Below are 19,651 nucleotides of genomic sequence, written 5' to 3' on the forward strand. Positions count from 1 at the left end.
GGTCAGGCATCAGGTGCCCCAGATCTAGATGAAACACTCGCCCTGAAGTCTCACTGCTGCGGTCCCTGAGTTACTGCAGCAACCGGGAGGCTGACAGGACGGGCTGTCCCAGGGATGTGGGTGCTCGATTCTCCCCCAAGGTGCTGAAGTTTGCTCCCGTGCCCCAGGGAAGGGGCAGTGCAGCCTCCCTCCTTGCTCACCCTATGCCCCCATGGTGAGCCGGCAGCCAGCTTCATTTTGGCAGAGCTCTGGCCTGCTATCCTGCACCCCCCCCCCCCCCCCCCCCGCTGTCACTGAGACCCTGCTGACAGCTCGGTCACTCCGCTTAGCCAGCTCAGGATAGGACAAAAATAAATGGCTATTTTGCTCAGGCCCAAACCAGACATCTCTGCATTTCCAGGGATATAATTCAAAGCAGACCCCAGAGGCATGGTTGCTGCCCTCTGCTCTGCCTCAGGAGAGAGAAGCCCTACAGCACAGCCCAGTGCAAGACCCTGCTTCCAACCTGGAGGTGGACGGCTGGAAAAAGGGATCAGGGGCCGCTGGGGCTCCCTCCGCCCCTCCCAAAGGGGCCTTCCCATTCACACCCTCCCATCTCCTGGGGCCTCATGCAGAGTCAAGCCACATCCCTGCCTCTGGGTTGCCTCTCTCCTGAGAAGAGGGGTCCCAGGACATCAGCTGACATCCACCTACACCAGACCGATGGCGCGCCTCTGGGTAACTGCAGCAGCCCAGTACGCAAGGCTCCCTGCCAGAGGTCACCTGTGGGGATGGCCAGCTACAGACAGGGCCTGAGTGGGGACTGTCCACGGCCCAAGATGCTCTCCAGGCCTCTGCTTCGCAGAGAGCGGCTCCTGGCTGGGCTGAGGCCACCTGTCCGAGGGCTATTTCCCGAGGCGTTTCCCAGCACCTCTGCTGCTGGACGGTGGAAAGGCCGAGTAGGCTGAGAGAGGGTCAAGGAAATCCACCCCTGACAGGGACAGCAACACAAACACGATTCTCCCGGGTGGCAGAGGGGATGAAAATGAATCACTCTTACCAAACCTGCAGGAGACAAAAAAGAGAGAGTGGGATGATGTCACCATGCTGACTCAGCATGTTCCCCAGAACCCCCCGCCCCGCCCCGGAGGGAGCGGGCAACATGCTCAGTTGAGGGCTTTGAGTCCCTGGTGTGTGGGGCCAAGCTGGCCGCCTGACTGTGGAGACGGTTCCTCGATGGAAAGGGCTAGAAGTTACCCCCCGTGGGCACTGGAGCTACCCCTGTGCTTCGCGCTTCCTACATTAGCTTGTCTAAGCCTCGCCAGACACGCAGCCTGGTAGGGTTCACTCCGTTTCACAACTGAGCAAACAACCTCACAGTCTCCCCAGGTCACACACCCGCAAGCGGGGACAGCCTGCCCAGAGCCCTGTGGGGAGGGGTGCTCAGGGTCCAGGCAGGAGACGGGGAAGTGGCTGGGGCAGGAGGACGAGAACAGTTGTGAGCACAGAAAGGCGGCCCTCAAGGAGGGCCAGATGGGGACATGCCCTGCGCCAGCCTCCTCAAGGGGTGCCACTATCCCGGCAGCGAAGAAAACTGGGGGAGATCCAGGCCACCTAGTCCACCCTCTGGGCTCACTGAGCAACAAGGTGACCTGAGTGTCCGTGTCAGCACTAGTTCTAGTGGCTCTGTGTGGACTCGACTCAGAATCCCAGGGTGAGGCCCACCTCACCAGCTGTGGGATCTGAGGACATGGAGTCATCTGCCTGAGGCTCTGTTCGCCCAGAGCCCAGAATGAGACCAGAGTCCTTCTGATGCTCTTCTCAGGGGAAGATGAGAAACAGACGCATTGGGTTTACCCACTGAGATGCCCTCTGATGACCCACATCCATGTGTCCCCATGGTAGTTATACTCTCTGGGAGAGGAGGATCCAGAAGGGGAGGAAGGCTGCAGTCTCTTCTGGGGGTGGGGGGGGGAGGACCAGGCCCCAGCAGGACAGGCTGATGAGGAGTGGCAGGGTTGGTCACAGCATGGATTTCTCTCCTTGGGTGACATACTCAAAACCATCAGAGATGTCCAGGGCCCATCCCATAAGGGACCCAGGACAGCCTACACTGGGACACGGGGAGCAAGCCTACCTAAGACCAGAAAAGGAGAGCCCGTGTCAGGAGAAAAGCCAAGTCCTCAACCCTCAGAGGTACAAGAAGGTAGGAGGCACCCAAAGAAAACTCCTTCCTTCTCCTCTGCCCTGCCCACAAGAGTACACTGACGAAGGCAATTCCTACAGTAGCAGAACAGAGAATGACCTGAGAGAAGATAGTTAAAACAATACGATGCAATGATATGAAGTTAAAAAGATGAGGTAGTTTGAATAACTATAGGTATATGCAAACTTGATAACCTGGTTGGCTCTGCAAGGGGAACGGGGTGACTGAGGAAAAATGGTGGGGGAAACCGCACACCGTCGGCCCCTACAAACTACAGGAGCTATGAAGCTTCTGTGTCTTGGACTATATCACCATTAGTACCTATTTAAGTATATAGGTTAAGAACATTTTTTACATAAAAGAGTAACATATTTTAAGATATATGGACGTGAAGTTCTCAGATATCAAGGTAAGTGGAAAAAAACAGGTTGGGGCACCTGGGTGGCTCAGTTGGTTAAGCATCCGACTCTTGGTTTCAGCTCAGGTCGTGATCTCAGGGTTGTGAGATCGAACCCCATGTCGGGCTCTGCGCTCAGTGGGAGTCTGCTGGAGATTCTCACTCCCTCTCCCTCTGGCCCTCCCCCAGCTCGTGTTTGCGTGCTCTCTCTCTCTCTCAAATAAATGAATAAACCTTTGGAGGAAAAATAAATAGGTTCTAGAATAGAGTACATGGTATTTGATAATCATTAGAGGTTTCAGCCAGATATTCCAGTTCTCCCTACCTGGGCACACGAGAGAATTACATTTCTTGGTTCCTTTGTTTGGGTGGGGCCATGAATGGTGAGTGGAACTTGCAGGAAAGAGCACGTAATTACTAGTGTGTAACAGCTAAAATTCTTTTTTCCTCTGCCCTAGTGGAATGTTCTAGACAGTGTTCCAGAAAGTGGCTGTTCTGTCAGCCTGGGACCTGGAATGAGGCCGACTCACAATGGACAAGTGGCATGAGCAATTTTTTAATAGATCTTTGTCATTTTAAGACCCAGAGAGCTAGGGGTTACTGCAGCAGAACCCAGTCTATCCTGACTGATGCATGGTACCATTCTGTGTGTGTGTGCGTGCACATGTCCAGAAAAGAACCTAGCAGGCAGGATTCAGTCCAAACTGCTAACAAAGCCTGGAGAGTGGACTGAGACACAGAGGCACTTTTCACTTTGCACCCTTCTAGGTCGGTTGATTTTATTTGTCCTTTGAAAATAAAGCCCATATTCCCTTTATGATGAGAAAACCGTAGACAGAACTTTCAGTGGATGGCACACTGAGCACCAGCCTGGCGGGAACACTCACCTCATCGGGGAGACCTCGTCAATGCGGTTCCCCAGCTGAGACTCGTGGGACTTGCTCCGGGTGAGTGTGGGGAAGCTGGGCAGCAGCTGAAAAACCTTGCGGCTGGGTGGGGGCGGCGTCCGCGGCGGTTTCAGCTTGGTGTGCCTTCGCAGCTGGGGCGTGGTCGGGGGGGTGATGAAGCTGTGCAGGGCCCGGGGGGTCAGCCGGCCACTGGTGTGCAGGAGGATACAGGTGTCCGAGAGGCCCTCACAGGGGCCGGGGATCGGGGAGTCCGAGGTGGGCAGAGCGGACACAGACACGGAGCGTGGGCCCTGGGTGCTGCCGCCCATTCTGCCCAGCTGGGCGCCCCCTGGGGGCCAAGGCAGGCTGGCTGGCGAGAGGGCGTCCGCGGAAGGCCCTGAGCCGCTTTCCCGCCGGGCATCCAATGAACTCCAGCCCGAGTCCTCTTTGTGCTCTCCTCCTGTGGGCCCAGAAGTCGAGTCACAGATGGTCAGAGCTAGAGGGACTTACTAGCTAGGTGAGGCGGCCAGGGCCCCGAGGTTAACACCTTGCCCAGGGCTGTACGGTCCCTTCTCGGCAGGCTTCGACTCGAAGCCTTTATACAGGCCTCTCGAGCACACACATCACCACCCGTGTCGTCTGTGACTGTGAGGCCACCAGCTCAGATATTACTGTCCCCATTTTATAGAGGGGAAATGAGGACCAGAGACAGAATGGCTCGTCTAGGGTTCTTGCTGGCAGGTCTGCGGGGAGCAAGCTGGGAAACCCAACCCCAAAATGAGTGACCTCAGAGAGGGAAGTGGCAACTGATCTTTAAGAGTCAAGAAGGGGAAGCTGGGGTGCTCGAAGGGGACAACTCCATGTCAAGAAAATTCAAACACCAGGAAAGGGGCATATCAACCTTCAGTAGTAATCTGCCCTGGGAATTTGCTATAGGACAGAGATCTGGTTAGAAGAGGATCAATAGCCAATTCCTTCCGAGAGGCACCCGTGACTTTTGGCTGCCCACACAGCGGACCCCCGAGACCTTGAGGCTCTGGGCAGTTCCAACTCAATGACCCAGTCTGTCCATTCATTCGAGCATATGCTGGATGCCGGGTGTCAGGCCATGAAAAAAGACATCCACTGTGCTCAGACAGTCCAAACAGCAGGACAGCAGTGTGCTGAGACAGAGACGCCCAGGCCCTGAGGGAGCATGGAGAAGGGGGACCCTAACTAGCCTGGAGGTCAGGGGCTTCCCAGAGGTGGCGGCGTTTGCTTTGAGCCACCTGGAGAAGGTGAAGCAGGTGCACCAGGCAGAGGAAACAGTACATGCGAAGGCAGGGAGTCCACAGCACATTCTGGTGACTACGAGGAGTTCCTCGTGCCTGGAGAGGTCAGGACGAGCCAGAGAGCTGCAAGAGGCCAGCTCAGGAGGGGTCTCGGAGGCCTCGCCAAGGACTTTAGGTTGGAGCTTATAAGGGATGGGGAGATACCAAAGGGTTGGGGGCAGGGAGAAAGGAGCCTGTCTACAGAGACCCCGATGTGGGGAAGGAAAAGATACCTCCCTCCTTATTTTACCAGTGAGGGGAAAGTATGGATAGGTCGATGTTGACTCAAGACAAAATGAACTTCCACACGAGTTATTCCACTTTGTGCTTTCTCCCCTGTATCGCTCAGTCTTCCCAGCACGTCAGGGAGGCCAGGAACGCTGACAAGGTCAGGCGGCTAAGCGTGAGGTGGGTCAGGAACAGCGCCCTTGGTCCCGACCGCGGCACTAGGCCTCCTCCCACAAGGCTGTCCATCCTGAATGGCCTACAAATACAGCTCAGTCTGGCAAGCAAAAGAGCTCTCTGTCATCAGAGATGCTCCAGCCCAGCCCGGACGCCATTGATCAGGGATGGTGGAGAGAAACTGGCCTTCACAACGCTCAAGGGCTCTTTGTACATGTCCTCAAGGACCCTTTCCCCTACTTCACTGCCTCAGGACTTTCTTCTCAGGAATCAACTCCATGGAGTGAGTGACTCAGTCCGTGTGTTCCTTGTGTTTGCTCTTGTAGAACCTGCAGCCACGACTGTAACTTACAGACTAGACTCCCGGAGGCTCTGGCCTATCTCTTCCTGAGGGGATGGAAGATCGAGTTCCATGATCCATGCACAAGTCCGCCACCCAAGGAAACGAGTCCCAAAAGCTTCAGACTGCCCATTTAATCTCTGCTGCTTTGAGCCGCCCAGGGATGGCACATGGGTCTCGACACACACGTGAACACTAGTTATCCGGCAGTGGCTCTCGAGAATGATTCTGGAGTCACTCAGTAGGAAGAGCTGGGGAGTGATTAGAGACGTGTGCTATGGATGAGGGACCGAAGCATCAGCAGAAATGATCTCCCTTGTTCACCGGACACTGGCACGGAGAACCATCCTTCATTCACCTTTCTTAAGACCAGGGGCCACAAGGCAAATGCGTTCAACATTTTCCATGACCCCGCAAACCTAATACTGAAAAGAGCACTAATATACGCCAGGCTCTGGTCTAAGTACTTGACGGTCACTCATTTCATCCTTACAACAACACGATGAGAGAATGCTGTTATGACCTCCACCGTACAGACGAGGAAACTGAGGCACAGTGGGGTTAAGTCACAGACCGAGGTCCCACAGATTCTAGAAGTGCTGGGCTGAAACAAATGGATTCCACGGTCCATCTTTACTGCAGTTAGACTGCTCTCACCAAGCCCAGTTAGTTGTAATAAAGACTATGACCACATGATCTGAGAGGCAGGGCGATCACAGTCCCCACCCAGTCCCCAGCAGGTGCCCTAGGAGTATGGTCACTGCTGGGCAGATGCATTTGGATGAGGTGTGGCCAGGACCCTCTTGTGGACATAGAGGTACCACAAGCTGAGACCAGATGAGAAGGATGTGGAAAAGACCCTGTCCTCCCCAGAGGCCTCCTCTGGGGCATAGTAGAAAAGCACCCTCTGAGGAAGAAACCCAGCTCTGGGGCGTGCCAAGTGTGGGACCCCAGATAACTCACCCAATGCCTCTGATGCTCTAGCTATAAGAGGCTCTCCCCACCACCACTTAAAAAGGTGTTGCCACTTGGGGCGCCTGGGTGGCTCAGTTGGGTAAGTGACTGCCTTCAGCTTAGGTCATGATCCTAGAGTCCTGTGATCGAGGCCCGCATCGGGCTCCCTGCAGGGAGTCTGCTTCTCCCTCTGACCCTCCTCCCTCTCATGCTCTCTCTCTCAAATAAATAAATAAAATCTTAAAAACAAACAAACAAACAAAAGGTGTTGCCACACACATGTCAAGTGCCTGGCTTCATAAATTAGCGTTAATGAGTTGGTGATCCCCCTAGCTTGGCACCTAGGACGGGCAGTCACCTTCCCAACACAAATAGGTCACCACCCCTCCTCAACTGCTGGTTCCTCCACAATTCTTTACAATTCAGGCATAAGGAGGGAAGGCTGACAAGTTACCCACCCCAGTCCCAGCTTGGGTGGCAAATACTTCTAAATTCCCACAACATGGAAACAAGCTAGCCACCCACAAAGACTGAGGCTGGAATCCCAGCTCTGTCACCCAATGCTGGGTGTCCTCAGCGAAGCCCTTTCCCCTCTTTGGGCTCCATCTCCTCTGTAAAATGTGGGAATGAGAATGTGGACTATGTCTTTCTCACGTTTATTCTGTAGCCCCTGCTGGGAGGCCTGGCCTGTCGAGGTCTTCAGAACTGAGTGAGGCTCTCCACGCTGGGCTCTGTGTTCAAAGGAGGACTTGGGACAATGGGGTCCAGGAAGAAATCAAGCCCAATCCCCGGGGTGGGGGGGTGGATCAAGCAGAATATAAACCCCAGTAGCTTCCTTAAGCCTCAGTCAGCCAGAAATAAGACAGGTGGTTCCGATCATTAAAAATGGGACTAATTCCATTCATTAGGCTTACTGTAAAGCCTTATCGGTATCGTATTGGGAACGTGAAATCACGGCATTTAAAGCCGTTTCCAAGGCAAGATTTAAAAAGCCTGTAAATAATTCCCAAGGAACTCCTCGTAATGCCAGGATGACACACTTTGCCTGGGGCGGCCATGTACACACTCACAGCTGAAACACCACACAATTTCTCTCATCATGCTTCTGCCTTCTGAGCACACAGCCCAGCAGCCAGTGGGGACAGGAGAAGGTAGGGAGCAGGCTGGGGGTGAGCCGGGCTGGGGAGGGGGCTGGAATGCAGGGAGCCGAGGGAGGGTTCAGAGCCCAACAGATGTGCTCAAAACAGGGTAAATCACACAGGGCCCACCCAGTGGATAGGACTGGGGTCTCTGATGATGGTAAAAGCTTCCCTTGGTTCATCCTAGCCAGAGCAGTCGGGATGCAAACCCTCTATCTCAGATCACACACTCTCTGGCCTTTCCAAGCTGCCCCAGAAACCCTGGGCCATACTTGCCCCACCCGCGTCAGTGGCCCCAGGGAAGCAGGACAGGCCTGGAGAGGGAAGCCTGCTATTTCAGCCCCGCTGGAGATACAGGGAGCCGATGGGGCCGGCCTCAGCACTGGGGAGGCCAGTCCTACCTACCCAGACCTGTCACTTTCCGCAGGCAGGCAAGGGCGTACTGCAGGCGGCTACACTCCTCGGCATTGGCCCCGTAGCGCCGAAGCGTCTCCTTCACCTTGACCTCGTTCATGTCCAGCAGGGCATCCAGCGTGAGCTCGCTGAGGATCTCCTGAGGAAGTACAGAAGGGAGAGGCAGAGAGCTGGTGAGCAGTCAGGCCGGCCCGGGCGCCCTCCTCATCCTCTCCGCGGCCTGGGCTGGGCTCCCCCGCTGAGTGGCAGGGGCCAGGTGCTGCCAGGCCAGCTTTGGGACCAGAAGCCACCACTTGTCAGAGGACACAGGCAGCTAGCTCTCGCCCCCACCCCCAGCGCTCCCAGAGACAGCAGCTGAGGTTGAGACACCAAAGCTGCAGGGCTGGGATGGGGGAAGGACGGAAAAAACAGCAAAGTTACGATGAGGGCACGTTGCCCGCTTGTTTCTTTTTATGCCTCTGCACAGAAAAATGATGAATCATGACAACTTCTTAGAATGACAAGAACTTCAGATAAAGATGGCCCTTTGCAATTTTGCTGTATCTGAATTAGACAAGATAGATTCCAAATAAAACTGGCTTAACGAGAGAAGGGTTAAAAAGAATTAACCCTCACGAAACACCGTCTAGGACCTTACTACCTCGCCTTATTTAATTCTCAGTCAAAACCTTTCAAGGATTCAAGGTAGCAGAGAGGAAGGGAGAGACTCAGGTGCGACAAGGACTCCATGTGGACTCTCATGGAGGGGCCAGATGGGAAGGGACGCAGGGGGGCCTCTCGGAGAGAGAGTGGCCCCTGGCAGATCAGCATGGAAAAGGGAGCCTCAGACCTACAGCCAGAAGGAACTGGCTTCTGCCAACAACCTGAATGCACCTAGACGCGGCTTCTTCCCAAAACTTCCAGGTAAAAGGCCAGCCTTGCTGACACCTTAAGTTCTTGGGCCTGGTAAGATCCTCCATCCTGTTCTCCTCCTACAGAACTGTGAGCTAAGAAATGGGGGATGTTTTAGGCTGCTGTGTTTGTGGTTATTTGTTATACAGCAACAGAAAAGTAATACAGAGAGTGAATATTTGAATCAAGGCCTGACTTCAAAGCTTGTGCTCTTTCTTCTCATCAAGGAGTAAGAAAACCCCTCCGGTTCTGACTGCTTTGAGCCATATGGGATACCCAGTCCGGAGCAGACACACAAAACGATAGCATATGTCTCTGGCCTCCAGTGGCTTGCAGGTAACTGACATAAAAAGACAAGTCACTTCAAAGCAATATAATATGGCCTAGCACAGAGAAAGCTCAAAGAGCTACCTGAGGGAGGGCGTGGAATGAGGGGTAGGACTGGGGATCAGGGTATTTCTTCTTCTTCTTTGGCCCCTTTCGTTATTTTCCAGATTTTCTATGTCAGGGAAGGCCATATCCCACATCAAATGATTCATATAAAGCTTGTAGTTCTTCAGAATCTAAGCTGATTTTCACTGATGTCAGCTAGCCGTGTAATCTTCTTTTAGAAAGAGTTACTGTCCATTCACGCTGCTGTAAATCGTAGACTTAGCTGTCGAACCTGAACCTGACGGAGATAATGGCTATGAGTCTTTAGAGCAATGACCTGGGGGTTTTTTGCGATGCTGGTGGTGGGGGCCACCGCTGAGGCCTGGGCTCTGGCCATATCCCACTCCCACCCCCACAACCTTTTCGTCTTGTCAGTATACTCTTCAATCTCCAGGGCTGTGGAGAAGAATCTCATAGCCCTTTAGAGTGATTCACACTGAAATTTGGAAAAACAGATGCGAAAAAAGCACCAAAAAGCTCATCACTGGCTGGACAAACAAACCCTTGGTTGTCAGAAATCCTTCCAGATGATATAACAAAAGCATCACAGGAAACCGCTGGTAACAGCAGAGGCAGGAGGCTGGTCAGATAAACACCCCCAGGCCTCAGCTTTGTTTAATCCATGTGTCTTTATTGGCCTCTAAGAGGCTCTTCATCAAAATGCAGTTTAGACATCTTTCCCCTTCCTCTACTATGAAAGCCAGCTGGGCAATATTGTCAAGAACGCATGGCGGTGACGTCGAGCTTCACACGCTGCACAAAACGACCCACCACCCTTCGCTGGAGTGTCCTCCGTGCTCACCAAACGTGCACTGCCCCCAGGCCGTGATGACTCAGCAGTTCTCCAGAACAGAGATTCAGAAACCAGCCTAGAAACCCAATCCCCAATCTAATTATCATGCAAATAGGGATTTTCTTCCTTCCTTTCTTTCTAATCCTCTCCTCCCCACCCACACCAAGTTTCCAGTTCTCAAACATAGTAAGTACGTTTATTATGACAATCCATCTGCCAAGACAGTGTGCCCAGTGCTTTGTATACTCTCTCGGCTCAGCACAATTCAGCAAGGATGGGCAGTGAGGTGCACCTGCCCGAGCCCCAGAGACCTCAGGCAGGGCAACCTAAGGAATGGCCAAACCCACGTGTGTGGGATCCCAAGTTCCTTCAACTATTCCCCTGCTGTCATTCCTCAACCTGGCAGAGCCTTGGGAGGCAACAGCTACCTTGGGGGAAATAATTTTTTTCAAAGTAAATTAAAGGAATTAATTTCTACCTGCTTTCTGGAAAAAAGAAGAACCACAACTATACTGTGAAATGGAAATTCTTTGTTCTTTATCAAAGTGAAGTAACCCCCCAGGAAAGAGAAAGAATATGTTCAAATCCATTCCCTTAAAAAAAAAAAAAGAAGAAGAAGAAGAAAGCTATTTCCCTTAAAGTTTCAAATTAGCCAGAAAGTTTCTCCCACTGCCATGAGGCTTCATGGATTAGCCCCACCACACAGGAACGAGGCAGCAGAGACCACCTTCCTTCTCCTCCTCTGCCCTCTCTTTAGGCTCCAATTCAAACCAGGGGTTGGCAAGACAAAACTGGGGGGCGGGTGGGGGGACTGGGACAGAAGAGCCAATCCAGGGGCCCACTTAAAATTGGAGCTGCTCCTGCCTCTGTCTTGATCAGCAACTTCTAAAGCTAGCCTCCCAGGGTGTGAACTGTTCATGTCCATCCATGGAATGAAGAGTGCTAGCACATGGTCATGGTCATCATTTCTGACTGCTCCTTCCATTCCCTAACCCCTACCCCACCCCAGGGTTGGATCACTGAACTCTCCGTAAAAGCTGCAGCCAAAAAAAGCTATCCACCAGTCAGCAAGTTACCTGGTAGAGTAAGGGTCTCAAATACACAAGCCTCAGGGCCAGGCCACGGGAAGAAATGAGACCAGTGGGGATGTGGTCCTCTTGATCTATCTTTTATTAGTAAAGACACTTTTCTTTACTGGACAACAAGAAACCCAACAGCAGCAAGGACAATGCTAATCAGAACCCCACCCTCTGCCTTCATTCAGTGTTGGGGTCTGAGGGGAGGCAATGGGAGGGTTACCAGATCTGACTACACGGAAATCTGGGGGCACCTGCATGGCTCAGTGGATTAGGCCTCTGGCTCTTGATTTCAGCTCAGGTCTTGATTTCAGGGTTGTGAGATCGAGCCCGGAGTCAGGCTCTGTGCTGGGCAGGGCGTGGAGCCTGCTTAAGAGTCCTTCCCTCCCTCTGCTCCTCCCCCACTTGTTTCCCCTACTCTAAAAAAAAAAAAAAAAGGAAGAAGAAGAAGAAAATAAAAAAAAAAAACCTGGATCTTTATTTTAAAATAGCTGATTTTGGGGCACCTGGGTGGCTCAGTCGGTTAAGTATCTCACTTTAGCTCAGGTCATTATCTCGCGGTCCCAGGATCAAGCCCCATGTCAGGCCCCCTGCTTAGTGGGGAATCTCCCTCTCCCTCTGCCCAGACTCAAGTTCAATCTCTCTTCTCAAATAAATAAAATAGCTGATTTTCAAATGGTAGCAACTAATACAAAACTGTGCAGACCGAGATTCACATCCGTGAGTTACACAGAGCCTCCAGCAAGGAGACCCTATGTGAAGAATGTGACACCTTCCCAAGTTCTGTCTGATCAGCAACTTCTAAAGCTTTATTTCCATAGGCAAATGGGGAGGGAAGGCACCACAGCACGTGTGGCCAGGCCTTCTCAGCGAGGTGTCCACACTGGCCGTGAGACCCCACCACGAAAACTAAGTGCGCTGGCCTTTCGATGCCTACAAGTGATTTCGGACCTAAAGTCCATCAGTCAAGGTGGAAAAGTACATGAGGGTTAGGGTTAGCAAGCATGCTGGAACCAGGGGAACCAGTATACAAAGAAAAGGCATCCACCCAGCTCTCAGCTGGACCTCCAGGTAGACGACGGTCCGGCTGGGTGAGTGGCTGGGCAGGCCCCGGGAATGGCCCTGGTATCTCCTCCAGCTGTGGCCCTCCGTAACTCGGCACCCCCAAACCTCACACATGGATGTGATCTGCCCACCCGCAGCGACAGGCACAGCCGAGTCTGAGTTAGGAAGGTCTTCTAGACCACGTGCAACTTCTCTAGATCACCCCTACATGGAAAGCACATTAGGGAATGAGTTTCACCAACTGCTGCAGGTGACCTCACACGTCCACCAACGAGCAGGCAGGTGAAGCTGCTCTGAAGCCCCCTCAAGCCTGAGAGGCCCCACAGTCCCAGGAGGGTCTCCCACCTGCCTGGAGGCACGCGGAAGATGACAAGTTGTCTCAAAGCCAAGGACCCGGACTGGGGCTCTCGGGAGGGGATGAAGACTGAGAGTCCATATTGCTTCGAGGAGAATTCCTGCCCACTCCATCCCAGCTTCTGTTTAAAAAGAAACCATGAACCAGAAACCAAGAAGGGAAGACAGGGCTGCCCGGGCAGTGCAGGGGACCCCAAGCCCCAGCTCCGGCAAGGCTCCAGTTTGCACCTGAGCACAGAAGTGGGGCGGCGAGAACCTGGGACAGAGCAAGAGCTCCAGAGAACGCTGGCTCCCGGCCTTGGCCTGTTCCTTCAAGTCCCGGTCTATGTCCTCCGGTAGATGATGGGAAGTTATTCTTCCTGATGATCATTAGACAGCAGGGTTGGTGGAGGGCTGAGGTCACTCCTGGTCTATGGTAATTCACCTGCCGGTTCTGTTCTCTAGAGCAGGCAGCGGGGATGGGCCGGGCCAAACACAGCTGTCCCCTCCCCTCAGCAACTGGCAGCAGGTCATGTCAGGGGGCAGGATGAGTATCAGATGGCATCCAGGGACTTACCAGCAGCCACGGGGCTGCCTGGGGTCTATACTTAGAAACCTGTGCTGGCGGACACGGAGAGTGGGTCACACTCGCCATGGTCGGTCAGGGCTCCAACGCCTGTTTGTGGGCCACGTACAAGAACCTTGGGCAGCTCCAGGCAGAATTCCGGCAAAGGCCTGAGTTAAAGGAAGGCCAAGAAGCAAACCCACGCTTTGCGTTTCTCGTTAGCCTTCTGGTCCCAGAGCGCAGGATGGGTCAGTGCTGCTAGCTCTCCAGGTCCATTTGCAGAACCCAGATTTCTGATGTGTGGGTGCAGGAGCGTCCCCCCGGCCCCCCACAACTTCCCCGGCTGCAGGTTAAAGAAAGGGCCAGGATCCTTCACCACAGATGCTCCCCTGGGACCGGTCACACCAGAGAGGCCAGAGGTGGACCCCCAGAGCCCTGAGGCCAGGGGGGCAGCTGGGGAAAGAGAAGGGTTGAAAAGCAAGGGAGTTTTTCTGGCAGCCCAGGTGGGGAGCCTACGTGCCTACAGTTGACAAGGCAACACCTGCCAGATGTTCCTCTCTGCCCATGGCTGGGGCTGAGGGACAGTGAGACTTAGGTGACAACAGCTGGGAATTCTGGGAGGCACAGGTGGGGCTGAGGCAGTGAGGGCCTGGACTGGGCAGCCTTCTGGGTTTTCCATGGAGATCAACAGACAGCTTTGTCCACGGGGTACTGGCTTGGTCTACAGACCAGTCCTGGGCCTGTCTCCTCCTATCTCAGCGCTGGGAGATGAGAAATACCCCCACCCAGGAGAAGCCAGCCACTTTCTGGAAGGCTTCTCTCCACCTCCTCCCAGCCGGACAACATAGTGAAGGAAGGGCCAGACCTGCTCACTGGAACCCCCATGGCCTTGGGCCAGTCCCTACCCTTCTCTTGGGGTCTAGTTTCATCATTTGTAAAATGAGTGGGTTTGGCTGAATTAGATCAGTGGCTCTCAACCCTGGCCTCACCCTGGAATTACGTGGTTTTGGGGGGGAGGGGGGTGTGCTTTTAAAAAGGATCCTGATGCTCACATTTCACCTCAGACCAATCAAATCAGAATTTCTCAGGCTGGGGACCAGGAGAGAAGACAGGCTGCAGGGTAGACAGTCTGGCTAAAGTAGCCCAGGGCAGAAAGTGTCCGAGAATGCCCAGAAGGCAGGTCTGGCCGGGGTAGGGCAGGGCTGCGCCCTGGGGTTGACCCCTGCCTGTCTTCTCATGAGGCCCACACTCCTTCAACTCAACCCCAGCCTAGCCCAAGCTCCCAGATGTCCCAGGAGAGGTCTGTACCTGCCTCCCTCCCTCCCACAAGACAGGGTGGGGGCTTACAGAGTGGGGAGCCAGGCTGGAATCTTCAAGAAGTGGCTGTCTCTGGCCTATGCATTGGTATGTCTGGGCTTAAAAGCCTCAGAAAGATGGGTCAGTGGTGGGGTAGGTAAGATGTGGAGGTGGAGGGATACAGGTCAAAGGAGAGAAATTGAGCAGGTAGAGAAAGGGCAAGTGATGAGCATTTATTATGCATCTCCTACGGGCCAGGCGCTCTGCTAGATGAACTGCAGAGGTCAGCACTTACAGTCCTCATAACATCCTAAGATGGATGATAAAGTTCAGAGAGGGTAGGTAACTTGCCCAAGACCACACAGCCTGATTGGGAAGGCTGAGGCATGACCACCTCTTCTTAGTCCCAGCCAGCTGGCCCTGTGGGCGCTGGTGCCCACTGACTTGCTCTATCAAGTGAGCCCTTTTGCCCAGGACAGAGTTTACTTGGCATCACAGGTCACATCCGGTTTTCCTGGCTCCACACCCGGCCCTACCCCTGTGCCGAGCTAGGTTGAGCTCTGGCTGCAGGTGGCCTCCCAGAGTCTTCTCCCCCATGTTCCTTTTCTAGGCCCTACATTCTCCTCGCACCCTCTAGAGGACACCAGTGCTTCTTAACTCTGCCTGGGACCAGATCTCCAGCTTCTGGTGGCATGTGCTGTCACCCCAGGGGCTGGCCCCACCTTCCTGGAGAGCCTGTCTTGTGTCTCCAGGGAGCCCCGAGGTACCTAGAACCGGGACTGGCAGGCTTTTACTGAACAGAGAGGGAATGATCTTCAGCTCTGCAGGCCATCTGGGCTCCATCAGAACTATTCAACCCTGCCGTCAGAGCGCCAAAACAGCCCTGGACAATATGTCAACAAATGGGTGAGGCCGCATTCCAATAAAAGTATGGACACTGAAACTTGAATGTCCTATCATTTTCATGTGTCACGAAACAGTCTTCTTCTCTTTTTTTTCTAGCAGTTAAAAATCTGAAAACCATTCTTCGTTTACAAGGCTGTACAAAAAACAGTGGTGGGCTGAACTTGGCCCATGGGGCACAGTGTGGCAACCCCTGGTCCCAGGGGGTCATCCAGCCACTCAACAAACACATATCAACTCTGTTGGGCTCCATCTCCTCGTGGCCCTGCTCCTCGCTGCTCCTTCCCTCCCACCTCCCTCTGTGCTGACTGACAGGTCTTCTCCCCGTCCAGCCCCCCAGCACACAATGTACAGAAGGGGACACAGAGGAGAGGCTCCCAGGGAGGCCCACACACCTGCCATCTAGGCCACCTGCATTTTGTCACCTTCCTCTGTGTCATCGACACACATTCCCAAAACTGTTCCTCCTTGGCTGTGGTTTGAAAACAGCCAGACGCATCCAGCGTTAGAAAACACACACACACACACACACACAGAGCTTTGGGGCTGTACGCTTACCCTCCGCACACACTACTTCCAAAATGGAGACAGGAGACACGTGGGCATCTACAGGGGCGGTCCTCTACACCCAGGATGTTTGCTGATTATGAGGGAAAAAAAGCCCTATTGTCCGCGAGACTCCAGAGTAAACCTCAAGTCAGAAATGGAATACTCTAAAACAAACAAACAAAAATGAGAACATTCAAAGATAAGACTGGAGTCCAAGTGGGACGGGGGGAGGGCTTGCCAGCAGCCAGAGGGCTACACGAACCCTTGGGTGACGCTTGACTTCTGGGGAACTGGCAAACAGGAAAGTCCCTTCCTGCACAAGTAGGACAGGAGGGGGCGGCGCACACCTTCCCCAGGGCTACAGGCCCTCCCTGGCATCCCTGGTTGACAAAGTAGGTGAGAGCACGACAAGCAGGGTGGCAATGGGGATGCGAGCAAGGCCAGCAGCTGTGCGGTGAGAGGCTACTGAGTGAGGGTGGGTGTATGAGGGACCCTCCCCACAGGGACACCTCAGAGGGGGAGGGGGGTGTTGTAACCGCCCGGGGACAACAGCCCTAAACTGGGACTGTACCTGGCAAACTGGGATGCCTGCTAAGCCCACACAGAGGGTCTGGTTTGGTCTCCTGGTTGGATGCCCATGGGGTAGCGTGCTAGGGTCTGGTTTGAAATGGAGCTCCCCATGGGAAACCCCAGCTAAAAAAAAAAATGGAGCTCCCCATGGGAAACCCCAGCTCTCCAGGGGGCAAAGGGCCGGACAGGGGCTCTTGGGCGTGGCCATGCCTGCGGCCATCTTTACTGCTGGCTGGTGCCCCCCTCAGATCTCCCCATTCAAACACACCATTAAAAAGAGGGTTCCCAGACAGGTCTACCAGTCTTCAACTTCTTCCTCCTCCAAACCTGTAGGGTGGGAGCTGAGTTCAGCCAGCGAGGCCCACCGCGCCAGAGCATGCCCAGACTGGCGGAGAGACCTCAGGCCGTGTCAGCTCTGCTTAGGGCCCTGGCACGTGCCTGGCCCCAGCTCGAGGCCAAGAGCCAAATCACAGACCCCTCTACCAGAGGGGCACGTTCTAAAGTGCAATTATGCAGTCTGTCCTTTGGGGTTGTTTGTCTATCTGTCTGGGTGGGGGTTATATTGGGCCACAGAAAGTGTGCCCAGGCTGGAGACCTGAGAACCAGGCTGCTCCACCTGAAAACAGGGGCTGCATTGTTTCCACGCTACCCCACGGGCATCCAACCAGGAGACCAAGATCTTTCAGGAGATCTCTGTAGTTTTCCAGAAACCCTGTAAACAACTCCTGCCCCACAGCAACAGTGGGCCTCAAAGTAGGGGAACCCAGTGCAGCCCAAGTAGATGGCCAACACTCAAGCCAAGGAGGCCACTGCTGGTGCCACCAAGGAGTGAGGGCATGAAAGGGCCTAATGGATATTCATGAGGTTGAGGAGAGGGATAAATCCTTCCTCTGCCAAGGTCAAAGGGCAGGGTTTAAAAGGGACCTTAGAGACAATTTAGTCCAACACTCATTTTATGGAGGAGAAAACAGAGGACCACAGAGAAGAGGGGACCTGCCTGGGTCACCCTAAACAACAGCACCAAGACCAGGGCCCAGATTTCCTGACACCCCTGCCAGTGTCCAGCACCAGGCTATCCCGGGCCCCTGGGAGAGCTCACTGTTGTTCATTATGAGCATTCCTCACCCAGATGTAAAGGTTGCATTCCTGCCAGATTCTAAGAGATGAGCCAAGGGTAAGGACTACCCTGAGAATCACCTCCAAAGGTGCTAGCCTGAGGGATGCCAAGCCAGGTGCCTGCCTCGTGAGCCCAGAGCCCCACGGAATCCAGAAGCAATGGGCTTCTGGGCTCAGGGCCTCACCAGAGCCTTGCAAGTCCCTTATGTCTTGGTGGCTTAAAAGTGGGCAGAAATTCCCAACTCCATGTTCTTGTCCACCCCTACCCATGCCCACTGATGACAGCGCACCCCTTTCCTTCTTTTAGAAGAGCAGCAGCGAGCCCCACATCACCAGCTACGCCCGAACACCCAGGTCCTACGATGCGGCCTAAGACCTGCCCCAGGCCGAGGCACGCCGATTCTTACTCAGCTGCTCTGCTTCCTCTTTCCACAAACAGTCTAGTCATAAAAATAACCATTACCGGTGCTGTCACTGCTCATAAAGTGGCCTGCGCGCAGCTGCTTGGTGGCTAAGGAAAGTGAGGCTCAGAGAGATTAAGTTACTCAAGACACAGCCAGGGAGCGCCGGAGCCCGGACTGGACCCTGGTCCGTGTAACTCCAAAGCTAGCGCTCAACACCCTCTACACCCTTCGGCCTCGCTGGCCTGGGTGACCAGAAGCATGGACAGGCAGGGCGGGGCTGCCTGCACAAGTTCAGTTCCTTAAGCTCCCTACAGAAGGAGCAGGCTCAGAACAACATGTATCCTGTTCAAACCCAAAGCACGAACAAGCCAAAAGTCATTCATTCACTAGAAGGATCAGGAAGATCTATTCCAGTAAGATCCTGATGGTTCCCCAGCCACGTACCACAAGAAAGTCAGGGAATGAAACAATGAAATGGAAATCACAATCTAGATCTCTCCAGACATATTCTATAGATAGTAAGCAACGTTAAGAACTCGGAGCCCAGCCAAATGTACCCATTCAGGGGACTTGTAGAAGGGCCACCTGATCCTGGACCCCAGCGCCTACCTTGCAACCCTCCAGCCTGGGCTGGTCCAGGCTTCCTGTCTCTTGCAGGACCACAGGTGGTGGGGTCCCTGTGCCCCTTGCAGCCTTGGCCATCACCCAGCTCCACAGGCAATGCATGGTGAGGGGCCCAAGCCCTGGGTCCCCGGCAGCCGCAGCCCCGGGTGCAGTGTCTCAGAGAAGGACAAGGCAGGGAGAGGAGTTTCTGTTTTCATGACTGCAGTGAACAGTCACTGTAGCCAAAAATAGTTTGTGCCTGGGAGCTGGGGAGTCAGCACATACCTCCCGGAGCAGGTGCTGGTTGTGAGACACTCAGGCTCTGGCGGGCCTCGCAGCAGGGGTCTGGGGACCTGGGGACCCAGGCACCCAGATACCCAGGATACCAGGCCACAGACAGAGAGGTGTTCTCTGCCTTGCTGCTCACCTCCAGAAAGTCTGACCTGAGTCAACAAGGAACATGATCATTTCCCTCCTCCCAGTGAATCATCTGGGAACCCCCACCCCCACATGAACTCCAACTACCCCCAACCCTCCTAGAGCTCTCACACATTTTGGACTGTTGGTTTGGACAACCACGGAAGAGTCCTATGAACTACAGCAGATGCCCCAGATGGCACCCAAGACAACCATTAAAAATGAGGCTCAGCTGTCAAAGCTCTTAGAACGATACGCCAAGAACAGTGAACTTCACTTGATGTACACGGGAAAAAAATGTAAAAGAAGGGGCTGGCTATCAGTGGCTGGTGGAGCTGTGGGGGGATTTTGTTTTCTTTTCTGAGCCTTTTTTTATTTTCAAATTTTCTTGCAATGGACATTTGTAATTAGATTTAGAAAATGTTGCTTCGAAATAAAATTCTGAAAAAGGAAAAATGTATGTGGTTCTATCTGTGAAAATTTAAAGTGTATGTGTGTCTCTGGGTGTGTAATTTGTGACCCCTGCTTTGGAGCCAGATATCCTCGATGTGAATCCTGGTCGCACCACGTACCATCTAGGGGACCTCGGGTAAGTGACACGTCAGCTGCA

General features: G+C 53.8%; 1 protein-coding gene across 8 annotated transcripts in view; it reads right to left on the reverse strand.

Moving 5' to 3' along the window:
* Positions 1-19,651, reverse strand: part of KSR1 (kinase suppressor of ras 1) — a 146,650-nt gene that overhangs the window by 34,498 nt on the left and 92,501 nt on the right. For 6 of the 8 annotated variants that reach the window (XM_035027752.1, XM_035027750.1, XM_035027755.1 and 3 more), the window contains exons 3-5: positions 8,020-8,167; positions 3,470-3,929; positions 1,040-1,044 (exon numbers count right to left, since the gene is read on the reverse strand). In XM_035027752.1, the coding sequence (XP_034883643.1) occupies positions 1,040-1,044; positions 3,470-3,929; positions 8,020-8,167 (613 nt within the window). Of the gene's footprint in view, positions 1-1,039; positions 1,045-3,469; positions 3,930-8,019; positions 8,168-9,330; positions 10,734-18,630; positions 18,847-19,651 lie in introns of those variants that run through there. The other 2 variants (XM_035027756.1, XM_035027757.1) reach the window with 2 other exon arrangements.

The sequence above is a fragment of the Mirounga leonina genome, unplaced genomic scaffold, assembly GCF_011800145.1.
Source record: "Mirounga leonina isolate KUSES-001 unplaced genomic scaffold, KU_Mleo_1.0 Mir_200, whole genome shotgun sequence".
Taxonomy (NCBI): domain Eukaryota; kingdom Metazoa; phylum Chordata; class Mammalia; order Carnivora; family Phocidae; genus Mirounga; species Mirounga leonina.